The sequence below is a fragment of the Poecilia mexicana genome, unplaced genomic scaffold, assembly GCF_051168715.1.
Source record: "Poecilia mexicana isolate PSO_F unplaced genomic scaffold, ASM5116871v1 scaffold_17, whole genome shotgun sequence".
NCBI classification, from domain to species: Eukaryota; Metazoa; Chordata; class Actinopteri; order Cyprinodontiformes; family Poeciliidae; genus Poecilia; species Poecilia mexicana.
Genome location: NW_028263386.1, coordinates 4239203 through 4263332, shown reverse-complemented (window position 1 = coordinate 4263332; position 24130 = coordinate 4239203). Strand labels below are relative to the sequence as shown.

Below are 24130 nucleotides of genomic sequence, written 5' to 3'. Positions count from 1 at the left end.
AACCTGAATAAATACAGGTCAAATAAAAAAAATAATAATAAGATAGAAGGAAAAAAGCATTTCTGAGACATTATGGTCTTGGGAAAAGCTGAAGTCTTTTAGTAAGAGGCCAAGTCAAGCTGTGAATCACTGGAATGTATTGTGTAATTAATGAGTCACTGCAGCCCATGTCTTGATAAAAGATAACGTCCTGCCCTCGAACTTTTACCCAGAGGGTTATTTCACCGCACAGTCATCAGAAACGTCTAAGGAGTGTTCATAAATTACACTTTTTTTTTACTGGTTTCACATAAAAACTCCAGTCATTCTATTGGCATCAGCTCCAACAGGAAAAGAGAGATGTTGAAAGGGAAAAATATGCATTAAAATAAATAAATAAAAAACAGACTACTGTGTGGTTAAATACATTAAGACAAACCTGAAAGTCAGATCATTATGTTTTTTCACATAATGCATATTTTCTTGCTTCATTCTGTCCAGCTACATTTTGTATCCTTGCAAGTTTATTATAGAGTGAAAGTAGAGTCTTTTTATCAACAGAGAATATCAACTTTAAGATGAGCACCTTCTCTTATGCCATTATCAATGATACTTTGAGTCATAACAGTCTTGAGTTTCACTAAAAGGGCCAAAATATGTGTGCAGTTCAAGCTCAGTGCTCCCAGAATATTTTGAGATATTAAATCAGCGAGAAGGTTAAAAGTCAGAAAGTTAGACTCTCCTGAGGAAAACGCTTGAGAGCCCTTTTGGACTTTCCAGAAGGTGACATTGCACTTTGCTTTTGATTGGTGAGAAAAATTCCACTTCTAAAGTGTGAACTTCTTTTGAAAGAAACTTATAAGAGCCAATATTCCCTTGACCTATGGGGAAAAACTGGAGTGTGTGTGTGTGTGTGTGTACAGATGTGGCTGTTCTTTAAACCTGAGTGCCCTTGTGTTAAAGTCAAGAGTATGGATTTGTGTGTCTGTCCTGCAGTCCCCCCTGAGGATCCGGTGGTGGAGGGAACGCCGGAGCTGCTGCTGATGGCTGGAACTGCATTCAACCTGACCTGCGTAACCCGCGGGGCCAAGCCTGCAGCTCACATCCAGTGGACCAAGAATGGCATCCCTGTGGAGGGAGCACACCACTCTACGGTGACTCACACACACACACACACCCTTGAATGCATGAACATATTAACACTCAGACTTGCACCGAGAAGAAAAGCCAGAAACCTCAGATGAGTTTATAGCATTTAAATATATGCAATGTCTCAAAATTGCTTTGAGAAAGACATTCTTACACGAAGCTTAATTCTCACAATCTCCTCAACAATAAAATCCAAATGCAACATCTTAGCAGAGAACTTGTTTCTCAAGATAAGGTCTGAAACCTCCTAAATGCAAATCAGAGACAATAAAAGGAACAACTTTATGCCTTTGAAGCCGACAAATAAAGTAGTAAAATTATCACTGCACCGCAGTTTCTTGCTGCAGTGCATGAGATGAAACGTGAGGGAACTTAAAGAAATAGGAGCATGCATCTTGAATAAATTATAAATGAAATAAAAATTCAATGAAGGATTCTTTTTACGTCATAAACATTATGAAGATTATCTAGCATAATAATAATGACAATTATAATAATAATTTACAAATGTCAAACCATCAGTATTCCTGTAACTTCTTTGCCAGTTTACATTGTGCAGCAGTTTAAAACAGCTCAGTTACCTTTTAACAAAGTAATGAATGAAACTGCACCTCTGAGACATCACTTTACTTTCAAATTCTGTTTTTTAATAAGTGTCAAGTTTTTGGCCTCTTCAAACACCTCGGCTTCTGCCCAAACTTGAAAAAGGCTTGCTCCCATCAAAGAGACGCAGGAACAACTCATCTCAGTGTCATCTTTTTATTTCTCTTTTCTTTTGTCTTTAAATCACTTCACTTCCCAATACAAGACCACCATGATTTGTTTGAGTGGTCAGAGAAGACACACCAAGCAGGTTGAAAACCTACAAACAAATGAACCAAAATTACTTGCAAATTATAGTGAACAAAATAAATTTCCAAACAACATTAATTTACCATTAAGTTATCAGTGAATAAACAAACAAACACATTCCATAAACAAGACTGATTAGGTTTTCTGAATGCAGGTTAAATGGTTTGATGTTCAGTCCCTACCAGTGGCGTCTCTGTGGAAATTTGGAGCCGAGTTCTTTGTCTGAAGGGATCATTCAGAACACAGGTGTGCCGAGTTACTTTATAGGTTTCTGACGGGCCTGAGAAGGGATGGGTGCGCTTGATTTCCTGTGAGGCGCGTGCCAGTTGGGTGGAGATGGTAATGCACTCACATATACACCATTTGCTGTTTTAACTTGACAATAAGAAAATCTTAAATTAAACCAACCTACCCTCTTCAGGACCAATACCGTCAAACAATGCAGGATGATGTCAAACGTTTCACTCCTATTGCTTGTTTTCACAATCATTTCAGTGTGAATGATGACCCTACACTCTTACTTTTGACTAAATAAGGTTCTAGTACAACAATTATTACATCTAAATAAGGATATTGACTAAAAATATACAAAACAGCAGTAGAGAACATGAGGAGGTTTCTTCTGATGTTCAGACTTCAATCCTAATGGAGTTACACTTGTTAGAGAGAAGAGTTGCACCTTCTTTTTGAAGATTTTTCTTTTTGCAAATCCCCAAAACAAGATAATATGTGTTAGAAAATCAGTCTCCTGGTGATGTAACTCTGATCTACTGCATTTTTTTCATCAAGTTTTATCTCAAAAATGCTAAACTCTGGATAATTTGGGTATAACAGATGCTTATATGAACTGAAAGGTTAATAAATGTTGAGTTAAACATCCAATAATAAGTTTCTTCAGCCAACTGTATTTGAAAATGTGTACTCTTTGTTATATACATCAGACAGCTATTGAATGTATATAAAGCAACTTTTCCATGGTAACCTGTTAACAGCCTTACGGTGAATCTGGTTGGTGAATAACAGCTGCTAGTTGTTTGAGATCAGCAAAATATGGCCAATAATCTCTTGCAAAAAATGCCAAGAATGGAAAACCTGAAATTTTAATAAAATGTCATGTTCTTTGTTTTTATAGTTAAACAGCTGATTGTATTTTTGTCACAGAGTCTGAATGTGTCACCCATAACCTCAAGTCATAAACATAGTAGCATCAGCTAAGCCAAAGGATCTGTTGTTTTTAAATTGCTGAATTATTTTTAAACCAAAGAGAAAAAGCCATGGGATTAGAAAAAATCTCCCTTCTTTCCATGTGCCTGATTTTCTGCTTTCATCTTCGACATATGAAGAACAGAAAACTTTGAGTAGTTTCCAGGCAACAAAGGAAAGCTAATTGTGTATCAAACCACAGTAGATAGTCGACAATATCAAAATCTGAAAAAAGGGACAAAATATATGAAAAGTAAAAACATATTAAATCATATTTTATTTGTCATTAGCCACCACTTGTCTAATTATTTCTAACGAGGCTGAGAAAGGTAGAAATTAAAAAGCTGGTAGATGTAGATGAAAAAAGCAGGAAGAAGCAGCATTAATTATTTATTTGGTTATGATGAATTTATGAAGCATTCAGAATCAGTTACAGTTGCAGAAATTAACTCCGGCACAGAAGGTTGGAAAAGGACACAACCAGCTGCAATTCACTCCTGGGTAAATATTTCAACTATTCTTCTTCTTAAACATTTGCTCTGCAGAGACCTGCTCCGTACCTGCTGCTGGTTACCTGGATGGATGTTAATTTCATCACACTCTATAATACAGAAGCTATTCAGCATTCAAAACATTCAAAAAGTCACACAAACACATTGAATAATCAGAGAATCATGAGATAATAATGAAATTATGAACAGCTCAACACAAGTATTCATCCACATGTCAATGAAAATGTGTTGCTTTTTTAAACTACCTGCAAATATCTTCACTGTTGTTTATAAGTGCACATAAATACATGAGCACTTAGGTTATGGCATTTTGTGCCATAACCTTAGGTGGATTTTGTATTTGATAGATATAAGAAAAGCTGTTTTCACAGACTAAAACATGGCATATCAGAAGCTCAAATATGAATTTTCGTGTTTGCTGTTGTTCTTTTGCTCAGCTATAGGTGAAGGTTGTCTGCAATATTTACATGTTTACTTTTAAACGCCGAAGGGGCTTCTGCAGCTCACTGTGCCTCAGGCTGAGTGGAAATGATTCAGGTGTAGAACATGGCAGGTATTTGAATATATAAACACGGAGCAGAAGTGTTGCTAACATAAGTAAATTAAACCATAAGAAATAAAAGAAATAATGAATATGAAATATCTATCGATGACTTAAGACTTAAGTTATTGGTTTCAGTAAAATATGCCAGCGGCTCCGTCCAGGAAAAGTTTTACAAATATCTCTAGCAATACTAGATGTTTAATTGGGAGAATAATCAAAACAAAGTCCATGTAGTTAATGCAAAAAAGCTACATTTATGTTATAATAAGAAATATCCAACTCAGGTATATTTCTATAATGCTGAAATGTTGCAACAAATGTCATCTCAAGGCACTTTACAAAAAAACTGATTCAATTCAATCATAAATACATTTCATTATTTGCATAATATAGTCAGATTTTATTTATCTAAAGCTAAAATTAGAAATTTCCTCTGAAAACATCCAGATGCAGGAACTTATTTGATTGATTATTCATCCATAATCAGAAAAGTGTTAAAATAATAACTAAATAAACAAAGTTATTGCAAAATCACAAGCAAATTACCAAAAAGCTGAATATTTTTGCAAAAACTAAACATGGATGTGTACATAAAGAAACCTCTTCCTCTTTACCAAGTCACTACTCTTTGATTCTGTGAAGTTACAGAGCAAAAAACATGCCAAACACTTGTTGCCCTGTACATATGTAACTTGCTTGTAGCGCAACTTGAAAGACCCAAAGATCCGAGCCATGTTTTATTGACCCTGTAAAGCTGAGACCGCCTTCAAAACGCTCGCAGAGACACTTCTGGACAACCCAGGAGCTGCTCAGGTCGACACCTCGTGCTCTCTGATATTTTGCACTCTTTCTCCCGCAGTCAGACTCCACGGGATCCTGTTCTCTCTCCTGCTCACGTGAAATCATGCCTGCAAGCCTCGCGCTCACATATGCTCACTCATGTTTTATTATGCACACAGAATCAGCATCAAACACTCACACTCCAACACAGATGTTTTTACATCTCTCTCAGACAGTTTTATCCCCCTTCCACACACACACACACACACACACACACATGTGGTCATGCATATTTCATCCTGCTCCTGTGTTGCACCGTTACTGACCGCTCATTCATATTCAGAGTCGGCTAGTAACTAGTTACATTTACTCAGATACATTTACCTGAGTAGCTTTTTGGATCAAATTTACTTTTAGGAGTATTTTTACTGTACTTTTTAATTTTACTTGAGTAATTTTATTATGAAGTATTTTTACTCTTACTTGAGCAAAATGTCTGGATTTTCTACTCGCTGAATGAAAAACAAATGTTTTCATCAAAAATCCACCAGACACAGACACACACCTGCAGTTTTTGTTAAAACTTCAGAAGTTTTATATTGAAAGAAACTGATTTGGAAAAATGTTTCTTTAGTCTGATTTTGTTATTTTGTAATTATGTTATTTATACATAATTATCATTTTGGTCTTTAAAATACCTAAATTTTCACATAACTTTATATTTTGTCCAGCTGATAAAGCAATCTTTAAATATTAAATGATTAATATTTTTGATCGTTAATCAGTGGTTGAGTCGCCTTTTTACCAAATAATTTCTTACTCTTACTTTATTAATTTTGTGGACGGCTACTTTGACTTTTACTTCAGTCAAAATATGTTGAAGTAGTGCTACTCTAATTTTTGGGTACTCTGTCCACCTCTGTTTATGTTACTCCATCAGTAACTCGACAGATTTCGAAGCTGTATTCACAAAGACAAAACCTTCTTGTTTCAACAGATGGGTTGATTCAGGCAAAAAAAAGGAAAAAATCAGTTTTTTCCTCTCTCTGTAAAGTATTTTTTATTATTTGCCTTTTCTCCTTGACCTAATTTATAACTTTTCCTTCACTTTTTCTTGATTTTGTCTCTTGCTGTCTCCCTTTTTCCCCCATCATTTTTCATCCTTCTCCTGCACCATTCTCATTCTTCACCTTTCTGACTTTTCTTCGTCAAACAGGAGGTGCTGCCAGACAGGAAGAGAGTGACGAGTCGGAGCTATCTCCCCATCACTCCAGTTGACACCGACAGCGGCAGCAATTTCACCTGTGTGGCCAGCAATCCAGCAGTGCCAATGGGCAAACGAGCCACTGTCACTCTCAACGTCCACCGTACGTTGCTGCTCTCCTCTCTGTGGTTGTTAAGAGTTAAAGGACCCAGTCAGCTGGACGAAGATGAAAAACAAAGCGAAGCAGCTGTAATGATAAGTTTTAAGACTGCCATTAAGCTCTATTTTTTAATAGAAATTTATTTATTATAAGCTCCACATTTTTTCAGGCATCTTACAATCCCAACTTGTGCTAAAATCATTTATTTTATCAGAAAAAAAAGAGTCCTTGAAAAGGTCTGAGCATCACGCAGGCTTTGAGCTCTAAAAGCTTGATTACTTTTTTGTGTAGTTGATTAAAAATAACTTAGTGATAACATTTGGAATTTTTTCTTTTTACATTCACTCAACTAATTATGCAGGTTTTGGAAATAGCCATATCCACAAGGGCACAATTATTTTAACCCATAAAGACTTAGAAGAGCCTCTTTTATTGTGATTGCAAGATCTCACACTGGACAATTATGAAAATACAACCTTATTTAGAGTAGGGTAGTAGTTTTTATAATGGTTATTGGGTTATAAGCCAGTTATAAGTAGAATTATTGAAAGTCCTAACAGTTCACTATATATCTAAAGCAATTATTAAATATGTAATTTTTAATATATTTTGAAAGTGTCGATGAATTTATTCATTTATTTTGCGACAAAAGTGAATATGTAACTAGATGGTTCAAAATCAGAAGTCAAGGAAATAGTTATGCCTTTTAAAGAAGGATATTTTGTTCAACTTGTTACAGCCTAGTAGATGAAGTACATGAATGTCCAATTGAATCTAAAATATTTCTTATTTAAAATTATTCCTAAACTAACTCTGTGATGTACGCTTTAGTGCATCGACCCACTCTAAAAACCCTTACAACTGCCTATTTTAATAACTGAAACATCAAATATACCTTAATATGAATTAATAAGCACAATGGAAACATTACTACAGAAGCTAATATTTACAGTCTTCCTTATTTTTGCTCTTGGGGGTTCAGCCAATCAGCGCCAAGGAAATTATGCAGCTTCTAGATTGAATGTTTTGCAAATGCCAGCCAATAGCAGGTCAAGCAGCAATGTGCTTCTTGACAAGTTGCATTTCCTTTTTAATATTTTAAAAATGTGCTACAAAAATAAACGTGAATAACTTGGATTCCCATTCCACAGAAAAATCTGAAGAGTAGGGCATCCACTGTATCCATAAGCAATCAAACATATTATTTCAGAAAGTAATTTTGCCCTAATATTTTGAAAAGCAGTAAAATTTAGAGTGAACTATATGTTGTGTAGCTAGACACCAACGTGTTAAATACGTCTCAGGAATTCAGCATTTTTTATGTTAAACTTGTTGGCTTGTTTGACTTCAGTTCAGGTCCTCATTGATTTATGCAAAGGAAATAAGAGATTCACTCTGTCAATTTCTGCTTACAACAGACTCTGCATCTGTATCTCCCCCTGTGCAGACCCTCCCACTGTGACCTTGTCCATCGAACCTCGCTCTGTCCTGGAGGGAGAAAGAGTGACATTCACCTGCCAGGCCACCGCCAACCCGCCCATCATGGGCTACAGGTCTGATTGATGACAACTCTCATGTTTGCACAGATGGCGAAATGAAAATTCAAGAGATTACCCTGGGGAAATACTAAAGTTAGATAGTGCCACTGACCTCGTAAGGAAGCCTCTATTATTAAAAAAAGAAGAAGCTGTGCTACTGACCTGATGCCGTGAAAGCAAATTTGCATCGTCAGTGATTGCAAAACTAAAAGAAAATATATGAATTTACAAACAGAACATGTAAAACGTATCCTAAGTGACTGGTTTTATATTTATTTTTTTTTTAAATACAGTGCTGTGAAGAATATTAACTGACATTAAAAACAATGTTAATGTCAGTTAAAAATAAATGCAGTTTGAAAATATTGGAATATTAATGGAAAAAAGGCTTTCCAAATTAACATGGTCCTATTTGGAAAGTAATTGCCCTCTTAAACCTAACAACTGGTTGTGCTGTCCAACAACCGCCATCAGGAGGTTGTGTTATCTTATATTTTATAACTTTGGAAGAATTTACGCCTGCTATTTATGCTTTAATTCATGCATATTGGAAGGTTTTGATTGTGAACAGCCTTCAAAGTCATATATCGAAATTGACATGACGCAAGCCTTGCCTCCAGGCGAAAGTAGAGCAAAACTATGACAGCGTTATAATGGCATAGTGGAACTCAATGCGTTTACACTCCAGTCCGGTAGGTGGCAGTAAATACACCTGAAGTTTGTTTGCCATCCCGCAATAAAATACAAAAGAAGAACTCAATACATTACCCCAGATATTTTTTGAGTCATGTTTGTCTTATTAGCCAACACTGAGAAAAATCGACAGGCAAGAAAATTCCCCAAGGAGTTCTACATCAGGTCTGTAAGGTTATTTGCGGAAAACAACGGAGAAATAAATGACAAAGCAAAGTCTTTGGCAGCCAGAGGAAGAATGAGGGCCATAGTGTAAAAGCTAACACTTGACGCATTTTGCACGTACAAAAGAGGTGAGTAATGACAGAAATAACTGCTGGTGACACTCGGCCTTCATAAATTGCTTAAAAATAAATATTAGCATAAAAATGTGCTTAAATGTAAATAAAAGTTGCTGTGTTATTTACTGGCATAGAGCTACTATTGGAATGCACACTTAAAATCAAGCATCACTTATTGATCTTTGATTTGACTATCAATAAGTGACAAAAATCGGATGTTTATGATTTACCTTTCTGCAGACGAACGTGGTAGTTTCCGTTGATCACAGTGAATTGAACTGGACATGAGATGGCTGCAGGCCTTGATCCATTTCTTGCATTATTCCAGGCTACGTTTGTGTTTTGGAAGTGCAATAAATTATATTCCGCTCTCTAAACGGCTGTCGGAGTTGCATGTTCCCCACTGACAACATTTAACCATGATTTCCTATTATTATTTTCCTCGAAATCTCTCTGACCGCAGCGCCTTGGCGATAACTAACCCCGGGAATGTTGAGGGAAGTTCAGTACCTCCTGATAATGGGCGTGCACTTCCGGACAAATTGCAACCGCGATTAGTCAGTTCCTGACAAACGCCCTTGAATAATTGATAGGTGGCTTCCTATCAGTTGGATTTGGGTCTGGAGTTTAACTGGGTCACTCCGAAATTGTCGTTTTGTTCCTTTTTGGTTTTGTAACCCTTTACAGATTAATAAACATCAATAATCTTCACATTTTTTTTTTGTTTTTTGCATGTTTTATTCTTTCTTTAGATGGGGGTGCAATGTGCTGCTTTGAGACCGTTAAGCCTACTTCATGTTGTCACACTGGTTCTGTTTGAGTGTTTTTTTTATTCTACAGATGATGTAGTCACTAGGGTAGATAAATTAGTTTCTCCACATTAGGGCAGATTGGCTTGAATAGCCTCTTGCCCTCATCTATGACGTCCTTATTTGGAATCTAAATTGTTGAATTTAGACTGACTGAAATATGTTTGACTTGAAACATTTAAGTGTAGCAAAATGACAAATCTATAAGGGGCAAATACTTTTTCACAGCACCCTATTTGTTCAACAAATTTTACCAGCCTTTGGAAACAATTCCTAAAAATATCCTTCCCTCTGCCAACCACTGCAGCCTAGAGGTCTAAATGAACTCATATCTGCATTTGGCTTTAATTGTAGCTCAAGATATGAGGAAGGTTTTGATGTTGGTGGTCCTGCAGTGCAACATTAGCAGCCTGATCGGATGATCAATGCCAATGGGTTTCCTTTCATCTCCTCCAATCTGCTCGTGTTCACTCTGAGGAGCTGCTCCTGAATTGTAATTTCTGCTTAGAGAACAAAATTTGTGAAACTATTGAACATTTTGTGTAGTCGAACGGAGAGTTTTATCGTAAGCGACATCTCCGAAGTACTGAAAGTGCAAAAAATAAGGCTGAGGTCTGAAACTCTATCAAAGAGGGTCCTGATGTGGGAACACCGCCAGGTACTTAGGCGCAGAGCCTACAGAATGCGCATTAAAATGTCATTCTGTGGAGAATGTGCAATATGGTGATATGATTTTCAGCTAGATATTTGGCAAGCAACCATATGGATTTCAGAAATTATTCTAATTTATTGCAGAGTTTCCCTTGAGCATGAGAATCGAGTCATATTTTCTTTTACATTCATAGAGTGAAAATCCCACATTAAGATCCTCACACAGCTTCTGAAATTCCCTGCAGGCAGCCCGACTTAGAAGATTTGCAGCCGTGTGAAACGTGTTAAAGGGTGTTGTGTTTTTCTCCGCCAGGTGGGCTAAAGGTGGCGTGCTGCTGGAGGGGGCCAGGGAAAGTGTGTTTGTCACCACAGCAGATCATTCATTCTTTACTGAGCCCGTGTCGTGTCAGGTGTTCAACGCAGTGGGAAGCACCAACGTCAGCATCCTCGTGGACGTGCACTGTGAGTCAATAGTAAACACTCGTGTGCTGAGGAGGACAATAAAGCTGCGTTTCACCTAAGAAAGCAAGTTATAGCTTCGGTTTTACTTAAATAAATAAAAGGCTTAATGAAGTTGCTGACAAACCATATGATATTTGTAGTTATGTGGTGTAATTCTGGCTACATGTGATGACCCTCGTATTAAGTGACAAAAGAGTTCATCTAAAATAATTGGTTTAAAGCTTTTAAGTATCGTTCAAAACATTTCATAAGGTTAAGCTAATTCCAGAAGCCTTATCAATTCTAATTATAACTTTTATGTGTATCTGAGGTGATTTTAATGTAGGAGCACTTCTGGTTTGTCCAAGATTCAGCCATGTAACTCTAGACTTAGGGCTGACTCACAGCGGTCTGTTTAGTCTACTTTAATTGAACTCTAGTTTGTTTAGAAAGTTTGGTTCGTTTGGGGAGGTGTGAATGCGCAATTGAACTCTGATGCGGACCAAATAAGCAAACTCTGGTCCGCCTAAAAATCTAACTGTTGGTTTCGGTTAAAGTGAATTCTGGTGCAGTTCGAATGCTTTAGTGCCGGACATTCTGAGTAAATATATCCAAACTAACATGACAGTCTAGCACTAGCGGAAGAAATAGATTGTGGTCTTTTGCCAATAATGAAAGAGAACTTCTACAATCGCTAAAATTTGACAGCACTTCACTTTTGTTTAGATTTTGCAAGGAAGGAAGTTGCGCTCAGGGTCTTCTTCAGAGGTTTTTGTGTCATTTTCTTCAGTAGTAATTGGTGCAGCACCACTACAGTTTCATTTGACACAGTGCAGTGGAATGTAAGAAATGTTACAGTTTTGGTCCCTAATCAAATTGAGTCTACTGTACTGTAGTCTTCCTCCTTATCCAGAGTTCTTGTCATTGTTCTCTTATAGCTCAGTCTTTGTTTCGTCTGATGATAAACCCTTTCCCCACAAAGTGTATAGCTTGTCTTTGCATTCAGGTGAAAATTTTACTAAGTTGCTGTGTGATCTTTACACTCCTGAAGAAAGAGCAGTTAAATTCATCCCTAAAAGCCTCAATTTCATATAATAATTTCAATTTTGACAGTATTTAGCTTCATGACCACTGTGCATCTTTTCAAAATAAAGAAGAAACAGTATTTAATTTTCTTTATTGTTAAGAGTTTATAGTCAGTTTATATTATTTAAGCTTGCTTTTCTTTTGAGAATTTAACCCTTTTTTGTCGTTTGTTTTCTTTTTTCTTTAGTTGGTCCAATTCTGGTAGTGGAGCCCAGACCAGTAACAGTGGATGTGTACTCAGATGTTACTTTGAACTGCAAGTGGGCTGGAAACCCTCCTCTTACCCTCACTTGGACTAAAAAGGGTTCCAGCATGGTAAGAGCACAGCATGGAAAAAAAGCCCCAATAACTGCACATCAACAGAATGTATACATTTATATTATTTATGTCCCCCCACAACTTCCAAATGGGAGGAAATACACTAAACTTACCAAAACCTATAGTCACAGTGATAAGTAATATAATGAAAATGGTGAGGGAGGTAGGAAAAAAAATCTCCAAAGCTTTTTGTTTGAGACTTAAAGCTAAGAGAGGCATCTTAGGGCCACCAAGTCTCTATAGAGGGAATCTATTTCGGTGCTTTTGCACACATCCCCAGCAGGAGTTCCAATAATTCTGGAAGGTACTGAAGAATTTGGCTTCACTGCGCATTAAGGAGGCAGATTTCTGAAGTGTTTGCTCACTTAAAGGACTTACTATTAGTTCTGAGACTTCTAAATCTTTAATTCATGCCCCAACCATTTAAGAAAAGGCTTGGGGAAAAAAACCTAATGGAGCCTGCTGAGTGAATCAACATGTTTTATGAATTAAACATAGATGCTCCTCCTTCCATACTCCTTCTCTTTATTGTTCCCTTCCTGAATATCTTTACATCACAACCAGCTGTCTTGTTCTTTATTTATGTGTTTCCAGGTTCTCAGCAACAACAACCAGCTGCATTTGAAGTCAGTGAGCCAGGCCGATGCAGGCCAGTATGTCTGCAAGGCCATCGTGCCGCGCATCGGAGTGGGAGAGATCGAGGTTACGCTTACTGTCAACGGTCAGTTCATATCCGCACACGCTGCTATTTATAGTCATGCTGATATTAGCAGAAACATGGAGGGTGTAAAACAGATCTACCCTCACGGAGCTGAATTTTGAACATGTGCCAAGCTGGAAAGATGAATAATTAAACCACTTAGACCTCCATGATCTCTGTTTGGTGTCGTTATGTTATTCTCAATATATTATTTTTCATATGCCTGTGTTGCTTAGTTCACATTTGGTCAACTTTTAAATTTTTAAGATGTTTTCCAAAACATTTTTTCATACATAATTGTCAAAACCTGAATGACAGCAGTGGACACCTCCGCTTCATGGTTCAGTACTCATGGACTCATCTTGGACAGATTTTATTTGTTTTTGTGGAGCATAACTTAAAATTATTTGACAGCATATGTATTTGAAAAAAAATGCAGCTTGAGAAGCTAAATACCAATGTGCAATGCTACTTGACAAGCTAAAGCAGCAATCCAGTATTTTAATTCATTTTCCTTGGGACTATTTGGTTTTAAGCCTAAGAGCGAAGATAAGAAAGACTGTAAATATTAGCATCTGTTCAGATGTTTTTATGTTGTTTCCTTCAATAGTTCTTGATGCAGCGCCCCCGCAGGCAAGATAGTGAACTGGTAGCTCAAACCATTTGGTTTGTTTGACAGTGCAGTGTGAAAGTGAACCTCACCATCTGAAAATGTAACAAATAATGCAGTTTTGGTTCCAAATAGAACCCAGTCTACCAGACTATCAGTTGTGAAAACACCCAAAGATAATAAAAGTGCATGACAACAAATTTTTAGCTTTTAAATTAAATGCAGGTCAAACAGTGGTTTGGGTGGCAGAGCAGGTTGGCTGCAGACCTGGAGGCTTTCAGTTCAAACCCCACTCCCTTCCTTCCCAGGGACAATCAAGGGGGCAGGAAGGGCATCCAGTAAAACACGTCTGCCAATTCAGAGCGCATGCAGCTGTGGAATGAATGAGGCTGTGGGGCAAAAGGACAACAACAAATTATGTTTGTTTTAAATGATGCAGGAGGGGTTCCAGATCTGACTTTATTTCAGAGTGACTATAAAATCTAAAAGTCCAGTGCCTTAAAGAAATATTCATACAGGTTAAGCTTTGTGATTGTAAAGTGTAGAAATGTCAAACAAGAAATGGATCTTATGCTGTAGGCTACCACAGAGTAGATGACATGGTTCTCTAAATTTTTAACAAATTTTAAAAAGTTAGTATGACAAGAATTGAGCACTGTCATTCTGAGACACTCACCACCCAGTCTTGAGTTGGAGTTATTTTTCAAAGAAGAATGAGCAAAAATCTCGAGACGTGCAGAGCTAGTGGAGATACTCTTACAAAAAAAAACACACTTTTAATTCCACCAAAACTCAGAGGATTGAATACAAAGTAAGCAGCACTTGTCATATTTTCATTTGTAATCAGACATTTAATGCCTCCTTCTGTGTTGTGCAGATTTAATTGAGGAACCTATTTGTAAAGTCTACAGATGATTATTTGGTGATTTTCTGCAGTTCTGACAGGTGAAGGCAACAATTTTGCTGCGCACAGTATTAAATGTGAATAGGTTCTGTTGACGTTGCCTAACCTGTTCCTCTGCAACGCTGGTCCAAACTGACAAAATACAATAAATATTTCCTCCAGCCCAATATTTTGCAGAAGCCAGTATTTTAATATCAACTAGCTTCATGATTAAACTTATTTGAAACTACAAAACCTAATCCCCCAATTAAAAAAGACTTAAAGATGACCTGTGTTTCCTTGAACATATTAGGAAAGGTCTATGGGTTATACAAAATATGTTCATTACATTTTTTGCCCAAAATCTTTCTTGAATAACAAGATTTTAGTTTACTGAGTTCTGCATGTTTTGAGCTACTTTCAGAATGAGCTGTTCAAGGACCTCCTGTCACTTTAAATCCACATAAGCTGCTGCTAGCCACGCCCCACACCTCAACGTTTACTCTCGTACGTGAAAATGGCTGCTGACGGATGTGCAGTTTTACAACTGTACATCTTTGAAAAGCAGAAGTAGAGCCTCCTGCACAAACAAGAATGCAGCAAGTAGTTCTTAGGTAGCAAGTCAACAACAAAACATTTGTCTTTTCCAGCAGCCATTGTACGGTGGGAAAACCAGCTGACTAAATGCCCTGCCGTTCTGCTGGGGTTGCTAGGTGAGAGGGGCAGTGCCAGCTGATTTGTGATGTTACATATGGAACACCAAAAAACATCTGGATGGCCTTTTTAAGCACTAGAAGCAAATGGAAGTACAAAAATATGCAAAATATTAATTTTGCACAGTAGGTCCCTTATAATATGAACAAAAACATCACAATATCCACTTCCTTTTAGTGATCACACAAACCCGGCTGCATCCTCTAGGAGGAGTTATTCATACTTTAGCAGAGGGAAGTCACTGCATATAACATCAGCCGGCCCGGCACAGCTAACCATGTGCGACAGCTTTCGCTGGGTCAAGACTGCAGTTGACACTTGGTTAAACACTGCCCTGCCACAGATACTCATGAGCTTAGCTTCGGATTTATATCTCAGCTTTGGATTTCCCCTGCTGGTTTCACAGCTGCTTTACTGTTTTGTATCAAGCTTGATCGGATCATATCGGGCTTTAATTGTGCCCCCCCGCAGCAGCCGAGTCGCGTCCTTGTAACTTTTATTTAGTCTTGTCTCATCACAGAACAGGAGACTGTGTCACAGTCACTGCATTCACACTGTTTTATTCAGGTTGACAGAGAGCGACAGCGCTGCTGTAAGCAGATTTTATGTGACTTTGCTCAAAGTGTCGGTAAAACCAACAAATTACACAATCTTGCCCCTGCTGGAGTTTCATAAGTTGCTTTTGAAATAATAAACATTTTTGTGGAATAATCAGACTTAAAGGATTCTGAATTTATGTCCCAGATTGTGGAGAAAAGAAAAATGTCTGAACAGGTTTTTGTTTTTTTTCTGACAACTTGCTGCCGTAAATGTTCAGTGATTATCCCTTCACATTCAATTAACAATGCTCTGACACTTCGAATGCAGGGGGTTCTCTGACATGATGCTGACTGTTATGTTAGCACCATTTACCAAATTTAAGAGATGTGAAAGGCCCGAGGCAGCTTAGATGTGCAAAAAGGGAAAAAAAATGTTTAGCAAAGTCTGCTACACTTATTTGATCCGAAACATTGGAGGTAAAAGTCTTACAGGTGAGCATTTCAGATCTGTTTCCCAGCAGATGTTTCAACTTTAAGGGTAGAATAAGCTCAGAAGAACTGATGAGATGCATTTCCTGAAGAATAATCATTCTGCACAAGTGGATTGCAGCTTGTATGTCCTTGCTTGTTGGCTGACTGAGTAATTCAATAGCAAGGGCCATGCCAGAACAGTGTCACTTTAAAGGATTTACTCAAGAGAGATGAAGACGTCGTAGAAGACAAAAGTTGGTGCATTTTGATAGAATCATCTGGAGTCTTTCTGCTGAAAGCTACTGAGATTGAGATACAAATGGGGATTCTGTCTCAGGAAATCCATTTCCTAATTCCATAGGTAGAAATCCAAGATTTCTACCTATGGAAAATGTTAAGAAATATGAGGTAAAGGAGGTAAGGAGATGGGGATGAGGAAGGGATGTTAGGGGAGATCTGGGTGATGTATGAAGGATTATTGGTGGAAGCATAGAGATGCAGGATAAAGTTAAAGATGAGAGAGGAAGGAATAAGGCCTGGTGAATAAGGTCAGTATCAATGAGGGAGGTGTGTTTGAGAGAGGATGGAGGTTGGGATGAAGAAAGGGGGGGAATGAGGACTGAGGTAAGTGGAGATGAGTAACAGCAGAGATGGATATGGGGACTGAAGGGAATTAGGTAAGGGATATGAGTTAATGGGCCGGGATACTTGGGAGGCGGACTCAGTGCAGACGTCCACCAGACACCACATGGACTACCGTGTACGCGTAGTCTGTGTCACAGTAAACTGCTTGATGGGAAACAGTGTCAAATTGTTTTGTATGCAACACCAAGCTCATAGGGTACAGAGTATAGGGTGGTACAGGAGTGGATTTTCCCTCCTGTCCCATCAAACTCTCAGAAAAAATATTTATTCAATCCCGATCCGGGGAAAGAGTAAAAACACAACATTTCTGTCCCATCCCTCTCCGGTAAAATGACTCCCGCTCTTGTCTCGCTCTGATTGTTTTTCTTCATTTATTCTTTCAACACTATATTTTATCAGGTCATACTCCTGTAAAATGACTCTACTTTAATCTTCAACTAGTAACAGCGAACTATCAAAATTGCCACAGTCATGTAATATCCAATATCCAGCATGTTCTTCCATAATAAGCTCAGGAACATATCTATGTTGGAATAAAAGTGAATCTGGATTGAACATTTCCCTGCAAAACTGAAACTTTGGTTAGAACCTCGTGTTGCCAGCAGCGTCTGGCACCATCCACCTGACCTCTCCCACCAGAAGTCGAGAAGAGACTGGAGGCGTTTCAGCTCAGCCATTCATGGTTTGATGTTTGATCCTCCATTGCTCTTCTTCTTTGAATCCCAGCAGAGTGCAGCCAGCGGCAGCACTGTGGGCTTCTGGGTCATGTCTTTTAAGCGTAGGCTAGGTTAAGAAAACAAAAAAATGGCGGCACCTGTCATGGCAATTTTGTCTGTTGTATCGTTCCCCTTCCCGTCTGCTCCCTTTTTATCCTGACCATCAAAATCACGTGATTAACAAACAGTAAAATTGAATCCTATCCTACGGGAATCTAGAAAAAATGTCAGCCTGAAGTCGAGCAACCTGTCTCAAGAGCGAATAGAGTGACTGCCGCTCTCTGCAGCCGTGACAAGTGTGCGGCGGCTGCCCACACACATCAGATTTTGACTCTAGCATGCTACTCTGTCCTTCTCCATTATGCTTTTGAATGTGATTTAACCTCGGAGCACCTCAGGTGTGTATGAGTAATCCCCTTTTCTGCCTTGTCGTGTCTCTCCCAGGCCCCCCCATCATCTCCAGTGATCCAGTTCAGTACGCTGTCAGAGGTGAAAAAGGAGGGATCAAGTGTTACATCGCCAGCACCCCCCCACCTGATAAGATTGTAAGTCCATCCTCTGAAGCTGTAATCTTCTCTAGAGTTGCTTGACCTCTTGTGATTGCATCTCCCTCACAGGGAATCCTGATCAAAGCTCCCAGCTCACCTGGAAAACACTCTCTTCTCTTTAGCTTGTGTCACTCGGGGTAAAAGACAAGATGGAGGCGACACTGTTCTCCAAGAGTGTCACTAATATGTGAGAACGAGCTGTTTCTCCTCTGTAGAGGGAGGTGGGACTCATGAAAACAGCTGCTGAGGTGTGTGTTTGAAGTCAAAGAGGATCAGACTGAAGCCAACAAGCAGAGAAAATTAGAACAATTCAGATACAGATTCCAAAATGTTTCATTTTTAAGTGACATCGGATGAGAGCTTTCAGCCTAAAATCATCAAGTGGAGAAAATTGTTTTAACATAAAAAAAAAATCTTGACATCTAATTTGCAGCTTTGCAATAAATGATAACCAATTTCCCACAAATCTTTCTTCCTTTTCTTTGCCAGTAGCCCAATGCTGAAAGTAATGACCTCTACAGATGTAGTTGGTCATTTGGAACGCTTTTTAAGCAGTAACGCCTCAGTAAGTGCCGCTGCAGCATTAAGGGAGGCTAAAGTAATTTAATTAATGGAAAACAGAGTAGCTGCAGTAAGCACTAAAGGGCACCAGGTGGCAAATGTGAGTGGTCATTACAAAATAGCTGGTTGGTCCACATCCTCTGCCAACTGGAAGCAGAAGTGTGTCATTTCCATAATCTACTTTTGAACTTTTGCAAAATGGAATTTATAGCCACTAAATAGAGTAGATTTTGTTTAGAAATGTACATTTAGATGATATTCACTCCAAGAAATGGATTGCACTGTGTATAGCAATTGTAAAAAGCAACTTTCTCCAGTTTGATGTTTGCATAGCAACAGCTCCATCCTTTGGACCCACATTTCACTGATAAGAAAGCCCACCTTTATTGTAATAACTTCAGAGTATTCATAGCTTTTCATACTTTCTTTTTAAAACCTTTCATTCAGGTAGATTTTTAGAAAAATGTGCCTGAGGAATATAAGCAACTTTACACATCATTTTCTCTAGATGTTTGGACCAATCTAGTGTCTGCAACTTCAGTGACCAGAGAAACAGAAGGAGAAATGACCAAAGCTCTGCACTTTGCTCCATTTTCTGCCCCCTCTGCATATGGCTCATTTCTGCACTGGAACTCCAAAGCAAATTGTAGAGTCAGACACGCCAACCAAAGCTAATGCAGCTAAACTTCCATCTGTTTTTGGTGTCCGCTTGCCATTGTCCTCTCTTCAGCAGCCCTAAACATCGCAGATGCAGACGTGATCATGGAGGGGGTGGAAAGTATTTCCTAACAGAGGTTTCCAAATGTTTTATCACTAAATGATGTGGATGGTTTTATTTCACCCCTGCAAAATTGTGAAAAACAGTAAAATGATCCATCCAGGCTTTTGGTTTCAATCGCAGGATGATAACGTTATACTTCCACATCTCAAAGACAATCAGACAATGTCTGTGATTAACAAAATTATTTGCTAAAATATCAAATATAAAAGAGCATATCAAGTTTGCCGTATCTTTGGTCCCTGCTTTGTGTTTCTGTGTTTCCCTTTTTCTCCCCTGTCTGCATGTGACAAACAGCGTCTTAAAGAATCCAATGTAATTTGTTCTGCTGCTGCCAGACTTTGTCTACCTAGGCAAACTGTATTATCACAGAGAGGCAATATTTGCTTGGTTTAGCCATTTTTGGAGCAGATCTTCCTTTGTGTGCTGATTGAGAATTAGATGTCGTTGCAAATTCTGAACTGCAGAGATCTTGCTAAGCAGATAGCTTTGTAAATTTGCCCCCACAGCATTATAGACAAAACATAATAAGTGAGGTTTATAAACATTTATGTTTATGTTTATAAACATAAACGTTTATGTTTATATCAGATACGTCATGGCAACATTTATCAATAAAAGAAGAATGACCAATACAGCGTTGCACTATGAAATAGTTTATGTTCTGAGATCCACTTGAATGCAGAAAGCTGACATTTAAACGGGGTTTGAAAACGAGCTCTGAACGAGATCAGTGACGCTGCTGACCTGACAGCCTCGGCCGGATCCCTTCAGAGTTTAGGAACTTTGATTCTCTGTTAGCTCTCGTTTTTGGCTGGAAGAATTTACAGCTCTCTGCCGGAGGACTGCAGTCTTCCTGCTGAAGACTGGGTTACCAAAAGGTCAGATGCATAAGAGGTTGATGCCAGAAAGTCAAAGGTTCAAAGTAGTATTGTGAAAACATTTTTAAATATTAATGGGAAGTGTTGCAAAAAGATATGCCCCTGGAGTTAGGATTTCTTCACGCTCAGTTTTCAATAAAAGTCTGTTTGCTGAGTTTTGTACATTTGGAGCTGATAAAGTGAATTTTAGCTTGAGACATGTGAAATAGTTCGACTTAATAAGGCAACTGCATTTTTTTATTATCCTCTGACTGCAGACTACTCATAAAAAATAGATTAATTGTGATCCAGGTTGTCACATTTTTCTCAACTCAGTATGTCGGATGAGGCTGCATGGATTAAGAGGTATAGATAAATGATGAATAGATGTGTTGTGTTCTTCTAAACAGCTGGCAATGCGTCAAATATTCTGTGCCTACTTCCAATAATTAATGTGAATGCTTCCGGTAGAAGTTTTGTGAGGGCAATAGGAAATAAAACTCCTTGAAAAACTGTTTATACAGCCTGAACTTCTCCAAATTTACTCACTAATCTTCTCAAACAAACCTCTGAGGCCTTCAGGGAGGGGAAGGATTTATACTGAGATCAAATTACACACAGGAGAAGTCTTTACTTTCCCTGAGAAGTAACATCTCAAAGCAACAAGTTGTTCAGGATTTATTTTGTGGTATCTAATTAAATGAGTTGAATACAAATACAAGCCACAGTTTTAGCTTTCATTTGTTAGAAAAACATGTTTTTCTGTTACTTAAAATCCCAAAATAAATCCAGTAAGGTTCTGAAAGTAGCTCAGGTGTAACTTTAGTTGGAAATCCCTCAAATTTCAAGCAACATTACGTAAGTATTCATTGTTTAATTTTGATGTATTACACAAAGTGTGTCTTTGTACTTGTGTATGATTGAAAGGAGTGCCTCTCACATTGGCTTCTCGGAAATTTGTAATTAAGTTTTCCCTTCAATTTTTCAGAATAAAAATGGATTAAGCCAGGGTTTTTTTTTGTTTTTGTTTTTTCATTTCTACCTTTTCCTGGAAATCACTGGAAGCAATGCTCGATAAAACTACAATTTATTCTGAACTGAATGTTTTATAAGATCCTGGCAGTGTAATATGTTATTGAAACCTTCGAGAGGAAAAATAGAGGAATCTTTAGCCGTAACAAAAAGAAGCAACAAAGGGAAAAAAAAATAAATCCATTATTTCAGTTTGACGTCTAGAATGAGTGAAGAGGGCTGTGGGGGAGCAATAAATTGAAATCAGAGGAAGAGGGATTGAGGGAGAGTAAAATTTTGTACCTTTCAGCGTCAATTATCCAATTGTGCAGTGCCGACGTGACAGAAATCAGAGCTTTTAGAGCGATTCAGCCCCCTGCTGCACTGCCAGCGAGCCCAGAGCGTATAATGCGATACGACATCATAGTCCAGGCTTAATGCAGAGACACGGGGACTCATAAAATATGGAGTGCGGTGCTGTGTGCGTGCTTGTGCACGTGTGCAATGAGGCAATGACAGACTCAGAAACAGCAAAAAAAAACAAACAAAACAGACCCAGACAGAAGCGATGCAACATAATTATTGTTAGAAAGAGAGATTTAGAGGAGTCGGCAGGACAGACAGACAAAAGGACGCATTAGATAAAACTGTCAGGAAATAAAAACAAAATATTGGCGGGATTTTGGATTTGTGGATTTTTTTTCAACATCATGTAAAAGGAACATAAGCCTAAAATATGGCTGGATGCATATTTGATGTTGTAGTGCTCCATATTTAATATGCTGGAAATTCCTCCCTGGCACATTTTAAGTGGCAAAACCTGCTTGAGATTTTAACACCCATGTACACCTGCTGCAGCGTGTTATCTTCTGATTCCTTCATGAGGAATTCATTCCCTTTCCACTTCCTGAATTTGCAACATGAGAATTAGGTGCAATTAACCTTCATCAACACCAACATAACCAGTTTTTTAATCTTTATTCTTGACCATGTTTTTCTAGATGTGATTTTTTTTTTTTTTTTGTAGTCATCAATTCTGGCATGAAGTGAAATTAGCATTATTGTTATCCTCTTCGAAGGAGCTGTGTTCAAACTGTAGATGTTTTTGTGTCCCAGTCTGAAGTCGGTTTGGTTTTGTTTTCCACAGGTTTGGGCGTGGAAGGAGAATGTTTGGGAGAAGGAAAAAGGCACTCTGATGGAGCGGTACACGGTGGAGCAGAGCAAACCCCAGTCCCAAGGCGGCGCCGTCCTCTCCACCCTGACCATCAACAACGTCATGGAGTCCGACTTTCACTCTCCGTACAACTGCACCGCCTGGAACTCATTTGGACCTGGAACCATGATCATTACCCTGGAGGAGAAAGGTATGCTGGATCCTAACAGTGCTTGCTTACATAAACAGAATTAAAACCTCTTTTCAATCATCAGGGTGTCCACGATTCACTGAATGTAGCTGTATCCCAGAATTTTTTTAAAACTTGATTTCCCTGTATCTGTTACTACTTTAGCACTGCATGCTTAGTACTTGTGTGTTTTGGTTTTGAGTTTCATATCTGCAGAATTTTACCTCAGTTTTCTGCCACTTTCTCTTACATGCACTCAAAATTCAGTCTGTTTTTAACTGGTAAATTTGAGATTATCATAAGAGGGCTCTAAATCCTGAGGTTGATGTTTGATTTTGTTTGTAGGCATTTAAATGTCCACTATGAACCCTTTGCACAATTTTGAGATGTGTGCACACCTGGCTGCAATAACTGAGATTACATGTGGTGGCATTAAAAAAGACAAAAGACTTGGACATAAAATATACAACCTAGTTTTAAAGTATTTTGCATTAGGTAGAAACAAATACTGGCATTGAAAATCTAATTGTTCATAATATTTGATCATAATTGCACAAAAACGTGAGTTCAAATTAAAGTAGACTAGTTCCACTCTAATATTCTATCAATGTTGGATAGAAAACGTTGACAGAATATTAAAATGTTCCATCAGAGATTTGTTGACTTTTCTGTTTTTATCAAAGATTAAGACTGAGCCAAAACTGATGTGATGAAGAAAATAATAAAAACTTTAGTTTTAACCAGTTCCCTTTTGAAACAGATGAAGTTGTGTGACTCAGACGGACCACTGCGTGTTCCTCGTCTTTTCTTGGTGGCTGTTTTGTTATGAAATCTCAGATCTTACATTATATTGGAGAAAATGGTTTCTCCATGCTCTGTCAGTCTGATCCTGCTCTTATTCTCTGCGCCGCTGCATTCCACAGGCTTTAGAAAATCTACCAAAACATCTCAGAGAGCGACAGAGTTTTGGATTTATTCTTTACACACGTCCACTGAAAGCGTTTTCATCCCCTTGTCTGACGAGCGCGCCTTATCAACATAACCAGCCCTCAGAGATTCGGCTTTGAGCGAGGACACAAAAAAGGATTTTCCCTTAAAACTGAGCAGCATCCTCGTTAAGTTTTTGTGCAGCAGCGAAGCCGCAGCTGTCCCTCAACCCCCGACCTTCTTCTGCTTGTGTTCGTTTCAGATATTGTTCCAGTGGGAATTATCGCCGCTAGTACAGTGGGCTCCTCCATTCTGCTGCTTGTGATTCTGCTGGCACTCGCCTTCTTCTTCTACCGCCAACGCAAAGGCAGTGAGTTGAAAACTGTGTTTTTTTTATGTTTGTTTATGGACATGCTCACACTTACTCTGCCTGTTAGTCTTTCTTTCATCAACAACCCCTGTTCTGTCATTTTTATGTTACACGAAGTTAATGACATATGCCAGCAGCACAGCATTTTATTCAAATGAGATTAATGAATATTCATGCTATATGGCAATCGGCCTTAAATCGCCCACTTTATGTTTTCATTTCCTTTTGCTGACATTGACTTGCTTGATATTCTC

The 24130-nt window shown here is 38.3% G+C and overlaps 1 protein-coding gene across 1 annotated transcript in view; it reads left to right on the top strand.

The window, feature by feature from the left end:
- kirrel1b (kirre like nephrin family adhesion molecule 1b) overlaps positions 1 to 24130 on the top strand; it is a 103738-nt gene that overhangs the window by 68833 nt on the left and 10775 nt on the right. Inside the window, exons 4-12 of the mRNA XM_015009746.2 lie at positions 976 to 1133; positions 6236 to 6386; positions 7831 to 7936; positions 10669 to 10817; positions 12070 to 12197; positions 12795 to 12921; positions 17923 to 18023; positions 22384 to 22600; positions 23769 to 23876. Coding sequence (XP_014865232.2) covers positions 976 to 1133; positions 6236 to 6386; positions 7831 to 7936; positions 10669 to 10817; positions 12070 to 12197; positions 12795 to 12921; positions 17923 to 18023; positions 22384 to 22600; positions 23769 to 23876 — 1245 coding nt within the window. The remainder of the gene's footprint in view (positions 1 to 975; positions 1134 to 6235; positions 6387 to 7830; positions 7937 to 10668; positions 10818 to 12069; positions 12198 to 12794; positions 12922 to 17922; positions 18024 to 22383; positions 22601 to 23768; positions 23877 to 24130) is intronic.